The sequence below is a fragment of the Cebus imitator genome, unplaced genomic scaffold (genome assembly GCF_001604975.1).
Source record: "Cebus imitator isolate Cc_AM_T3 unplaced genomic scaffold, Cebus_imitator-1.0 Scaffold565, whole genome shotgun sequence".
In the NCBI taxonomy this organism is placed as follows: domain Eukaryota; kingdom Metazoa; phylum Chordata; class Mammalia; order Primates; family Cebidae; genus Cebus; species Cebus imitator.
The window spans coordinates 340,239-352,808 of NW_016107880.1; the positions used below are offsets into that span (position 1 = coordinate 340,239).

The following is a 12,570-nucleotide window of genomic DNA, read 5'->3' on the forward strand; positions in this document are numbered from 1 at the left end:
GAGATCTCTTCTTCCTGCACTCTTAGCTTGAACATACAAGATCAATGCACACGATCAGATGATGCTGCAGATCTTATGCTGGATCTGACTCCTTAGGCTGGAAAGATCATATATGGATATTTTGTCTATCTTGCTGAAGCAGAATTATCAAAGTTCTCAGAAAAATGTAACTTGGCTTGTTTCAAAAGAGGCCTTGGAATGTTTCTCTAACAATTTCCAAATTAATCGATTTGATAATTAATAACTTTGCACTTAGAAGTTCCTCCTTGTAGCTAACCTAAATTCCTTGGCCTACAGTTTTCATCTCATTTCCACCTGGTTTATAGATAGGAATGTTGATGGTTTTGCTATTTCAAATGCATCTTCTGTAAAGATGCATTTATTTAGGACGTACACCCAGCCTGCTTCTAAAAAGGGTTAGAGGCAGCTCCTAATATGTCTGCCTAGGCTTCCTTTTAAAGAAGCTTTCTCATTCCTGCAAAATGTCCTGCCATCTGCATGCATAAGAAGAATTTCTTTAATAATAAATGATACAGCAAAAGTAAACCTAATAATGAACTATGCCGACCAAATAGTAACCATAAACCAAACAAAACAAAAACAAAAAACCACAGCCCTTTCCTATGCCAGGTAATGTAGATTTTTCTCATCAGAAAATAATTCTGACCAACACTATCAACTTTAACAACACCAACCTCTGAATTTTAGGTTCCTTTCTCCTTCGCAGTGCCTGCTTTTGTCATTCTTAGACTTGTGTGTGTGTGTTTGTGTGTGTGTGTGTGTGTGTGTGTGTGTGTGTAAAGCATTTAGTGAATGTATTGAAACCAAGGTGTAAATGATGCACACAGTACTTAAATTATTAAGGGCACTGAATGTTTGTTGCATGAATAAATGAGTGAGTGAGTGATTGCATGAATATAATTTCTTATTGTAATTCAGGTGTTCTCTTTACCTCGTTGTCTGCACTTTAACAGGAGCATAGATGTTAAATGGAAGAAATGGCAGGTGGCAGGCAGACAAGACAAAGGAATTTTGAGGCTCTCTGCGAAAAGAAGTCTTCCTAGAAAGACAGTGGGCAGCATCTCAGATCAGCACTACCTAAAGGAAGTGGGGAGTCTTTGTTTCCAGAACCCTCAGCCAGGGCCTTCCTTTCCTCCCCTCTCTCTGCTGTCTTAGGGCTTTGTTTATATAGCCCCTTGAAGCCAGCTGTCAAGGGTGCAAACCTGGTCTGCCATCCTTTGAAGGTTCAGGTTACACACAGCAAGCCACAGAACGGATACAGGTCCAGGATTCATCACTGTATTAGTCTGCATAGAGCTGAACCCAGGCTCCTAAGAGGCCGTCCCTTCTTCCTGTGTTCTCTGTCAGCCAATGTCTTTGGTGGCTCCGATCTTTTGGTCACTGGTCCGTCTTTCCTGCCCCCCAGGCTAAGCCTGAGTTAAGATGTTCTCAAGATCCTTCCTGTTTCAGCTGCATGTCTGAGGTTTACACTTTCCACTCAGAATTCACTTCATTGCAGGCTTCTGACACCCTTTCAAATCCATCCTTCTCTCTCATAATCTGTTTTGAATGTCTGTTTTTCTGGGTCCACTTCTCAGTTGTCCTCATCCAGCTGATCTTCCTTTGCCCGCCATTATTAAACATCTTTCAAATAGCTCATCATTGCAGTCTTAGTAAGTTCAACTTTCCATCTAGCTTTTTATCTTTTCTGCCTTCAACACTGGGCTCAAATCTTAGCGCTGACATTTGATTGACAGGTAACCTTAAAAAGGCTATTTAATCTCTCTGAGAACCAAATTTGTCATTTGTAAAATGGGCAAAGTTGCACGCATAGAGTTGTGATGATCAAAAGAAAACACATGTATGTAAAGCCCATAGCATGCAGTCAGGCACTTAGAACCTGGTTAAAATGTAAATATCCCTCCTACTTTTAAAAAAATTATTTTAAGTTTTGGGATACATGTGCAGGATGTGCATAGGTAATGTGCATTTGTTCCACAGGTAAATGTGTGCCATGGTGATTCACTGCACCTGTCAACCCAACACCTAGGTGTTAAGCCCAGCATGCATTAGCTATTTATCCTGATGCTCTCCCTCCCCCAACCCCTGATTCTTACTTTTAAAAATGTTTCCTTTCCTTCTCTCTTGAAAGTATCTGGACTTTCTTTTATTCTTTCGCCTCCCTTAAAGACACACAAGGAGTTCTCTCTTCTCTGTAGTCATGATCATTGTAAAGACTTTTCAGTCTATGCAGGCTTCCTTTCAACACAAGCTTTTCTAAAGAGTAATTATATAGCAAGAGACCAGGATTTGGTACAGACTATAATACTCACACATGCCCACATCATTTGGAGGAGGGCATTCATATCCCAGTGAAGGAACATTTTTTTAAAAACTAGGAGTGGTGATCTGGGATTGAATATAATAGGTGATTGCTTGTATTAGGTGTTTTTTTTTTTTTTTTTTTTTAAATCAAGCTTATTTCTAAAAAAGATTTGAAAGGTATTTAGATAATTTGTAGATGAGCAAGTGATAATTTGTCTGTTAGCAAGAATGACTTTGCCTGTTTTGTTTTTTGTTTTTTTTTTTGTTTTTTGGCAGAGTCTAGCTCTCTCACCAGGCTGGAGTGCAGTAGCACAATCTTGCCCCATTGCAACCTGTGCCTCCTGGGTTGAAGCAATTCTCTGCTTCAGCCTCCCAAGTAGCTGGGATTACAGATGCACCCACCATGCCTGGCTGATGTTTTTGTATTTTTAGTAGAGATGGAATTTCACCATCTTGGCCAGGCTGGTCTTGAACTCCTGACCTTGTGATCCACCTTCCTTGGCCTCCCAAAGTGCTGGGATTACAGGCTGTGAGGCACTGGGCCTGGCCATCTTTCCTTGTTTTAAACGTTTTGCATTTCTTCTTATTTTGGAAAGTGGGAGTGGGGGTTAGAAGGATAGAGGATAATAGAAGAAAGTATTACAGTCAGGGAAGAATGGGACACAACCCTGAGTTTATGTCACTGATCTCTGAGGGCATAATTCACAATTTCATAGTGACAGGTTGTGTTTTCTTGTTCTCCCTATTTTGTGAGGAGCATTTGCTATTATACGTTACAATGATAAGGAGGAATAGGTAGGAGAGGAATGAAAAAGCATTTAGGCGGCTGTAATCCTAGCACTTTGGGAGGCCGAGGCGGGTGGATCACGAGGTCAAGAGATAGAGACCATCCTGGTCAACATGGTGAAACCCCATCTCTACTAAAAATACAAAAATTAGCTGAGCATGGTGGCACACGCCTATCGTCCCAGCTACTCGGGAGGCTGAGGCAGGAGAATTGCTTGAACCCAGGAGGCGGAGGTTGCGGTGAGCCGGGATTGCGCCATTGTACTCCAGCCTGGGTAACAAGAGCGAAACTGCGTCTCAAAAAAAAAAAAAAAAAAGAAAAAGCATTTAGGCAAAACAGAGGCATTTAATACTACTTAGAGATGGGATGATACAAACTGCTACGTTCACAATACAGTTCACATCTTTGAAGAAAAACAGCGATGCTCCCATCTTCATCCCATCTCCCTCTTTCTCTAGCAAGGAAAGGAGAACAAGGAGCAGTCGGTAGGTAGGAGAGGTATGTATGACGTGAGGAACAGGCAAAGACACAGTGTGTCTAGGAGGAAAAAAGGGGAAAAAACATGCAAGATAAACAATAAAAAAAGAGACTCCAGCAAGAGGCTACGGTTTTGTGTTCCTCAGGTAGAAATCGATGCATTTAAAATACCCAGAATTAAAGTTGAAGAACACTCCATCTACCTCTTCTCAAATTATTTTCTTTACTAATACTACTTACTTTTGTCTTTAAACAGTGAACTGCCACTCTACCGTGCCTCGTTCTTACAATTATACATGTCAGCCCTGAAAGGTTCCTGGGAGACATTTCATGTAGACTGAGGATAGCACCTGTGGGCTATATTAGGTTGATGAATCATGGTAGCTGGAGCACTGCACTGAGACTGGTTCAGGGGCTCACTGTGTTCTCAGTGGGTAGGTTGATGGGATCCATCAGTGCTGGGACTGGCTAATGCTGTCTGCCACAGGCTTGGGGGTGGGAGGAGTTGTAGGGAGAGCCACCTAAGTGGTGCCATCCATGCTAAGAAACTGAGACTCTCATTTATGAGGCGGTTCAGAGACAGTAATCTAGTTGTCAAAAGGCACACAGCTACTTAGTATTTTTCAAATTTTAAATTAAAATTTTTCCAATTCATCTAAAACAAAAACAAAAGGTTCAGTGCTGGGGGAAAAAATGAAGACGAAGAGGATGAACCATCCTGAAAACAAAAAACTATTTGCCTTTGAGGCATTTAGAATTGAAAATAAATCTTCCTGAAGCCTTTTGATAGACACTTTATCAAAATTGCTAGACGCTCACTGTCTTTCTTGCAACAGCCTGGGATCCTTCTCCCCAATTTCAGAGGAGTTTCAAAGTCTGTAATGTTAAAGACTAATTCTTCCAGAGGAATAATTTTTCTTAGTGCTTGGATAAAGAGATGAAGTCTTGAGACACTTTAAAGTATTATTCAGGTTTAAAGTATTATTCAGGTAGGATTTATAGATATTTGAATTTAACTTCAGAATCTTTTAAATGACACTCAGTACAATTTTTAAAACGTTCTTTCTGCAGTGTATTGAATACAAGTCCCAGATGGGATTTGGACTTAGTTTTAACTAATCATGGTAGCAGGCAGTAGTCTCAGTTCTAGAATAAATGCAGCTCCAAGTAAGAGACTTAAGTTCTTCATCAGTACCAGGCTGCAATGAAACACTTTGAAGGAACTCTGGCCCCTAAATGTCTCCTCTACTTGCAGGAAATTTACTGTTAAACATTCAAAGGCGTTATTTTGAAAATACTAATATTCTTGGGTGATATGCCTTTTCAAAGTTATTGTCAGCTAAAAAGCAAGGAAGAAGGAAAAGCTAGTGATGAGGTGGAGTGATTTGTTAATAGCTGTGAAATAAGAGAAGAGAGTGACTGAAACAATAGTTTTCCAAGAGTAGCTATAGGAGGGGTTTTGCTGGTCCAAAGATGGACTTCATTGTCTCAAAACTACTGCTAACACCAGAATGTTTAACTGACCTTGGGCCTTATATGTTTGAGGACACAATAACTAACACTAAGCAGCTGATGAAAAACCACCCACATAAATAAACCCTCAAGATGCCTTTGGAAAATAGATAAGAAAAGAGAAAAACAATGTAAGAAAGTGTAGGAGTGCCTTCTCTCCAACATTTCTGAGAGAAGATGGGAGTTGAAAGCCTCAAACAAAATGTTGCCCCAATCTCACTTGCCTAATTTTAGTTATCTTGGTTCAGGGCTATGATTCATCCCTAAAGCTGTGAATTGCTGAGGAGGAAGGAGGAAAAAAAAATCGACTTAAATGTCAAAGAAGTAGGAACATAAATATAGTTTTCTTTTTTGAGGAACTAGAATTTCAGGATATGGGGATCTTTTTTCTCATAAGGGACTCAATCCTTCAAACTTCTAGAAAAATAATGATCCGCAGTCAAAACATCAAGGAATGAAAGACAGAATTGATTATGAGTCATGTCATGTCTGAATTTTAGCCTCCATAGTATATTTTCCTTTTTTTTCTTTTGTATCTCTTTCGATCTGGTTAAACTATAAATAAATTAATTAATTTTGAGACAGGGTCTCTCTCTGTTGCCCAGGCTGGGGTGCAGTCACTCAATCATGGCTCACTGCAGCCTTGACTTCCTGGGTTCAAGTGATCCTCCCACCTCAGCCTCCCAAGTAGCTGGGACTACAGGTGTACGCCACCACACCCAGCTAATTTTTGTATTTTTTGTAGAGATGGGGTTTTGCCATGTTGCCCAGGCTTATCTCGAGCTCCTGGGCCCAAGCAATCCGCCCACCCGAGCCTCCCAAAGTGCTGGGACTACAGGTGTAAGCCACTGTGCCTGGCCAATCTGGTTCAGCTAGAGGTCACTAACAACTGTATGCAGTTGAAAACGATGGAGGATTAATGCGTAGACTGTAATGACAAAGGGAACTCATAAAATAGTGAGTGTGAAACGCATGGAGGAAAGAACTATGAGAAATGATTCTAGGGGATGTGATGGTAGCACAGGGAGGGGAGATGTGTTTGGATGGTTGTCTGAGGTTCTCTTGTGATCCTTTTGTGGATTGTAATCATGATGATTGAGTTTTCAGGCTAATATATGAACTGGGCTTCCTTCAAACCTTGTTATGATGTTGGCACATTATCCATCTTACATAAACACAGGGAAAAAAAGTTCTCTTTCCTGCCAAAGAATAGGAGACAACAGAGATGGTTTGGGGAAACTCCATCCCAAGTAAAATGTTTTCAGTTTAGTAGGTGTCCCCTGTCCGTTTATCACCATTTTGAATTTCCGTAAGTATGGAGGGAGGAAATAGCAATCACTAACTCATATCTGGTTCAACAATTTCACCATCTGAATGAGTTGACCCTCTCCCATCAGCCTAGCAGTCATCTGCATGTTTGCCTCTTTCTGCTCTGAAAATGTCTGAGCAGTAAAAGAAATACATGGTGGGCATAAAAATATGGTCCAGGATATTAGAGGAGGGTCATATTGTGAAGAAGGCAAATGAGAAAAAGTTTCCATGACTTCAGAGTGATCCTCCACATCCTGAAGCTCTAAGAGTAGCCCGGGCACAACTGTGACGTTGATTTCAGCCCCTACCCTTTACCCCTGTCCTCAGTCTCCTCAGAGCACTCTGATTATCTTCCTCAAGGCTCTGTGTCTTTCTGTTCTCCTGTTACCTGGGTATTGCTGTGGACAAGAGCAATTCCTGTATCTTATCACCCAAGACCCAAAGTGTCACTCCACGAATGTGACCATTGCAACCTCATGACAACCTAACAGGATACTCAGGAGGTGGAAGGAACTCTGGGGGTTGCTGGTTTAAGTGATTTTCTTGCTTTGCAAACCTTTTCTTGCATCTTCTGAAAGATGCTAATCCCACAGCTATGACTACCTAGCATTGTGCCTAGTGGAGAGGTCCATAGAAGGTATTTTTTCAGAAGGGTCCTTGGTCTCCCTCATTTTATATCACCTTGGTCCACTGGTTTTATTACAAATCCAGTTCATTTCATTTAATTTTCTGAGCTTCTGCTAGGTGTGCCAAAGTGCAGTGAAGACTTGTTTCTATTTTTTATTTCCATGATCTTTTTTTTTTTTTTTTTTTTTTTTTTTTTTTTTTTTTTTTTTTTTTTTTTTTTACCTTATGTGGCAATGTTTTGGGTTGAATTCTGTTCTCCAAATAGATATATTGAAGTCCTAACTCCTACTACCCATGAATGTTACCTTATTTGGAAACAGGGTCTTTGTAGATCTAATCAAGCCACCAAGTTTGTGGTACTTTGTTCTGACAATTCTTGAAAATGAACGCAGGTAGTAATAAAGGCAAAGAGGAAGGGCAACTGGAAGCCAAAGAAGGAAAGAAGAGGGTTTTTTTTTTTCTTGGCTTAATTTACTGATGCATTGGTATTAATTTTTGATTAAAATGATCCAGAATCATTCCACATGAATCCTTGAAAAATAATTCATGAGAGGCTTTCTCTGTCTGATTCTTTAAAATACAACATACTCTGCTATTTAAATAAATTCCCATCACACAGCAGTCAGCTGCTTTTCAGTGCTCTTGATTAATAATTGGGTTTGTTTTCCTTAACTGCTTTGATTTTTTGTTTTATTTATTTTGTCTTTTAATATTTTATTTAACAACATAATATAAATTCATGAATAGTAATGTTTATTTCATCAAAATAGGAAATCAAAGCACTTAAAAATACTAATTATCTGTAATATATTTTCCAGGTCCAAACGGAATTCTGTTTCTACATTTCAAGACTCTAAAGAATTTCCTGTCTATAAACAGCATTTAGAATTAAATCAGGTCTTGCTTAAAATAATCAGTTTCAGTGGTTTCGTGTAGCTCCGTTCTTTGTTTACAAATGGCACAAATACAATTAAGGACTATAGCCATAAGCTGCATAACAACATTTCAGTCAATGATGCATATAATATGGTGGTCCCATAAGATTATAATAATGTATTTTTACTGTAGTTTTCTATATTCGGATATATTTCGATAAACAAATATCCTTGTCTGAGAGTTGCCCACAGCATTCAGTACAGTAATTTGCCGCACAGGTTTGTAGCTTAGGAGCAATAGACCACACCGTATAGCCTAAGTGTGTAGTGGGCTAGACCATCTAGGTTTGTGTAAGGGTACTCTACGATGTTTGCACAGTGAAATAGCTTAATAATGCAGTTCTCAGAATGTAACCCCATCATTAAATGCTGTATGACTGTACTTAACGTTTTTCAAAACAAAACATTTTTAAGGCATTCAAATTGTAATACGTTATGGAGTGCCCACGTTTAAAAATGTATGTCAAGAACCTTCACATATCCAATTTTCAAGCATGGCCATGTTCTATAAGCTTCTCTAAGAAAATTTCCTCTATTATGTTAGTCAATTATCTGAAAAATTCAGGAGTCTTAAGAAAAAGTTCTTGTGTGTACTTTGTGCCTGAGCAAATGTTCAAGGATTGGGATATATGCATATTCTCATTGACCAGAAATTTTAATTCTTTTCAGAAGCCATGCTGGATTGTTTTAAATCCGGCATGGCTTCTGAAAAGATTGGATTGTTTCTGCTTCTTATCATAAGCTGAATTCCTCATCAGCACATCTGCTGCCCCTCTCTACAAAGGCACTGGGGTACAGACATCAGATCTAAAGTCACAATCACTGTATTGCACTGCTCCACCTGTAGGATGTTTCTGCCCCTCTTACTCTAGGAGCCGCAGCATCTGAGCCTCGGTGATAACACAGGCACCTGGACTATGGGAAGTGCAGGGTTAAGATTACTTACTTGAGTGTGGTGAGTTCTGTAAGGGATGGCTGAGTAGCCTTGAGATAGCTTTCTCTCCGTGCAGCAACTTTGGGAGAAGGCTTGGGACTTGTGTCTGAGTCTCCACTGTCTTCATCCCCCATGGCCTTGATGTAACTGCCACTCCGCATTCTTCGGCATGGAATTTCATCATCTTTACCTCGAGGGGTGTACCCTGTCCATTCATCTTGAGGAACCTATTCAGACAGAAAACAGATAAATCACTTTTTATAAAATCCTATCTTTTTCTTTTCTTTTTCCTTTTTTTAAATTTAACATTTCTAATTTTTATGAGTATACAGTAAGTGTATATATTTATGGAGTACATGGGCTATTTTGATACAGATATACAATGTGAAATAATCACATCAGGGTAAATGGGGTAGCCATCACTTCAAGCATTTGTCATTTCTTTGTGTTATAAACATTCCAATTATCCTCTTAGTTATTTTAAAATGTATAAATAAGACTTAGTGTTTTCTTTTTTTGGTATGATGCTGGATATTGGTAATATAATTATCTGAAACTTTAGACCTTAGCCTTTCAATAACAATATTTTATTGCAATGAGCTCAGAAATATTTTGAAGACATACAAGTCCATGTCTCTCAATCTTTAACATGACTCATTTATTATGAAAAATTAAAACCATTGGCTTTGATTCATTTGTGCATCTCAGTTTTCTCATGCTGATGATAGCTGAGTCAGAAGGAGAGCAATTTTATTTGAGCTTTTCAGTGATTTGTTTTCAATTGTCATTTAAGATTCGGGAACATTTTCGGATGGATTTATGCCTTCCCTGAGCCTTTCAACTTTACCATCTCATATCCAGTCTCTCTTCTTCCTAAACCAGTGGTCTCCGCCAGCTGCGTTTACTCCCAAATCACTCATTCTTTCTGAATCTTTCTTCATTTGGATTCAGCTTCCATAGATCTGCTTAAAGCACTCTCTAAAGGTTTCCATGATCTCCTCATGGAAGATAATGGCATTTTCTTGCTTTTAATTTTTGTTGGCCTCTGCATAACCATGCACACACACACATACCAATAACACCTCTTGCAGGCTTCTTCCCTTTTGGCCTTCTGGTTGCTCGACTTACCTGGTATAGCTGCTGCTTGTCTGAATTGTTCCTTTCCTTTTGCTTTGTTGGATCCTACGCTAAGCCACTAACTGAGGGTACCACAATAAAATAATGTTAGTGAACTGCTCTTTTTTCTCTCTACAATAATTGTTTTCTGAGTTCAGCAGAATATTGCACTACATTTTAGAGGCCGTCTTCATGACTTTCTATTAAGTTCCTCTTAGATTTTCCACTTCAACATGAACTCAACCTAGATCTCATTCCTTATTCATTTGGTGAAAAAAAATGCATAGTAGCCATTCTTTGTATCCATTAATAAGTAACATAGCAAACATCCTACTGTGCACAGAGCACTGCACGAGGCTTAAGTAAAAGAGATTGAAAAAGGGGGAGGCTGGTTCTTGCTCTCAACATACATAACAGGGATGAAAAGAGAAATGAGAGTTAGCAGTCGTGGTGATGGGAAAGGAGAATCCAGGAAAGGCTCCCTGGAATTGGCCAGGTTTGCAATGAGAAAATAAAAAGGCTTTTAATATTTTGATGTTAACGATTTACTGCTTATGCATTAAAATAACATGGTACTGCATTATTAACATTTAACTCTGCGAAAAAGAAATTTGCCAACAAGATCTCATTTCATCATTACAACAGCCTGTGCATATTTTTCTGTTTCTCTCAGGTGAGAAGCAGGAGCTCAGAGAAGGTAAGTAACTTGCCAAATGACAAACAGCTAAACGGCAGCCCTAGGGTTCAAAATGATTAACTCCTAAGATCAAAATTATATTAACCAAAATTTTATGATTAACAGTATATCATGTTGAAACCTAAAGAGTTGAGAAATTGTCCACAATAACATACAAATATCAGACATACATTTCTAAATATTATAGGTTCTAAGGAAGTGAGAATAGATGTTCTACTAAAAAAGCATAATTCTTTCCTTTTTAATTGTTAATTTACCTGTATAACTTGCAAGTTACACAGTTACACGCTTCAGATTGAAGAACTGATTCAATTCACTGAGAACTTCAGACTGAAGAAATGCTACTATTCATGGACTTGAAAATAGTGGTTTGTAGATTCTAATTCTGAAAAGTACTAACCAAGACGAAGCATCACTCTGCAGCATGTTCATTTAATGTAATACATTTTTATATTGTGCTCCTGTGTGCAGGCACTGTTCTAAGTGCTTAATAAATGTCAGCTCGTTTGATCCACACAACGGACGGGTGGTATTATTATTACTCTCATTTTACAAATGAGGACACTGAAGTTATGTTGCTCGCCCAGAGTTACAGCTAAGAAGGGGCTGGCAGTTCCTAGGGGCCTGTGTTGACCACTGTTGGCTGCTGCTTGTCTTTCTAGGCTGTGCTTTGTGGCGCCTGCAGAACTGAGCAATTATAGCCGGGATGCCTTTATGCTCATCACATTTCATACACTTGCCATTTATTAATTATGCTAGTAACAATGTAATGCTTTTGCTTTTTTAGGTAAAAACATGAAAATCACCACAGCAACAAAGATTTCTCAGAAAATTATAAATGCTGAGAACAGTCTTGTTTTCCGTGCATTGGCAGGTGACTCACTGCCTAGATATGATCATGTTCAGAGCCTCATATAGGCTTAGCAATTACATTTAAAAAATTAACTTGGTACAGCTGAGGGTTATAGATGATGCACCCCACAATTGCTGTTTCTGAATACTGATGTGAAGTTCATAAGCATTGCTCTCTGGAATATGTCAGAGACTAATGACAAACTGATTAGCTCATATGGCTTATGCAACAAAACAGGACAAATTTTGTTCAGGTATTCTTTTTCGCAGTTAGTTTATGGTAGAAATTTGGGCTCGTACTAGAAACAGTCTGTAACTGTTGTTTAAAGAACTAGCTGAGAAGTATTTAACTTGTATATCTTTCAATTAATCATACTTTTCAAATGATAGCAGCTAAGAAGTTGTGTGGAAGTGACTTCCATTGGAGTGGAATTTGAATAGTAATACATTATGTATATACCTAAAGGTAGCATACAACAAGATTATACGTAAAATAATACAGAAATCAGTTCTAAGGAAAGTGTAAAGACAGAAAATCGAGATCTTGGAGAAGAAAAATTCAACTGCTGTACCGTAAGGGTCATTAACATTATAATCAAGTCAGTTTGAATTTTTTATTTCTTAAGCGTTAAAGCAAAAGGGAGACATGGCTTAGGTAGATAATTTTAGAAGAAAGCATATAAATCGGTAAGCATACCAGGCCCAAAGAGTTAAATGTTACTCCCTTTTGATTGGCAAGAAAGGGGAATTATATGACTTCACTTGCTACTGTGAGCTGGGCAGGGGTTGCTGTGTCTTTCCATTTCAGCTACAAAGAGAGAAAAGATTTAGGAAAATCCAGAGAAAAAGATAACCTTGCAGCTGTCTCAGAAAAGCCTGCATTGTTACTGTGGTGGCAGTTTCAGGAGCTGGAAGTCTTGGTAGAAGGGAAAACTGGAGCAGAGGCAAAGAGGGCAGGTCCTCATTAATTTCAGGCTGGTAGGATGCCCTGCTTGTG

The 12,570-nt window shown here is 38.8% G+C and overlaps 1 protein-coding gene and 1 non-coding gene across 15 annotated transcripts in view; one reads left to right on the forward strand and one right to left on the reverse strand.

Annotated features, from left to right (window-relative positions):
- The window catches only part of DLGAP1 (DLG associated protein 1), a 980,899-nt gene that overhangs the window by 300,707 nt on the left and 667,622 nt on the right, over positions 1-12,570 (reverse strand). For all 14 annotated transcript variants that reach the window (XM_037734016.1, XM_037734015.1, XM_037734014.1 and 11 more), the window contains one exon: positions 8,921-9,135. In XM_037734016.1, coding sequence (XP_037589944.1) covers positions 8,921-9,135 — 215 coding nt within the window. The remainder of the gene's footprint in view (positions 1-8,920; positions 9,136-12,570) is intronic.
- Positions 6,169-6,272, forward strand: LOC119469076. The gene has a single exon (XR_005197900.1). It is a non-coding gene; the product is annotated as a small nucleolar RNA U13 (small nucleolar RNA).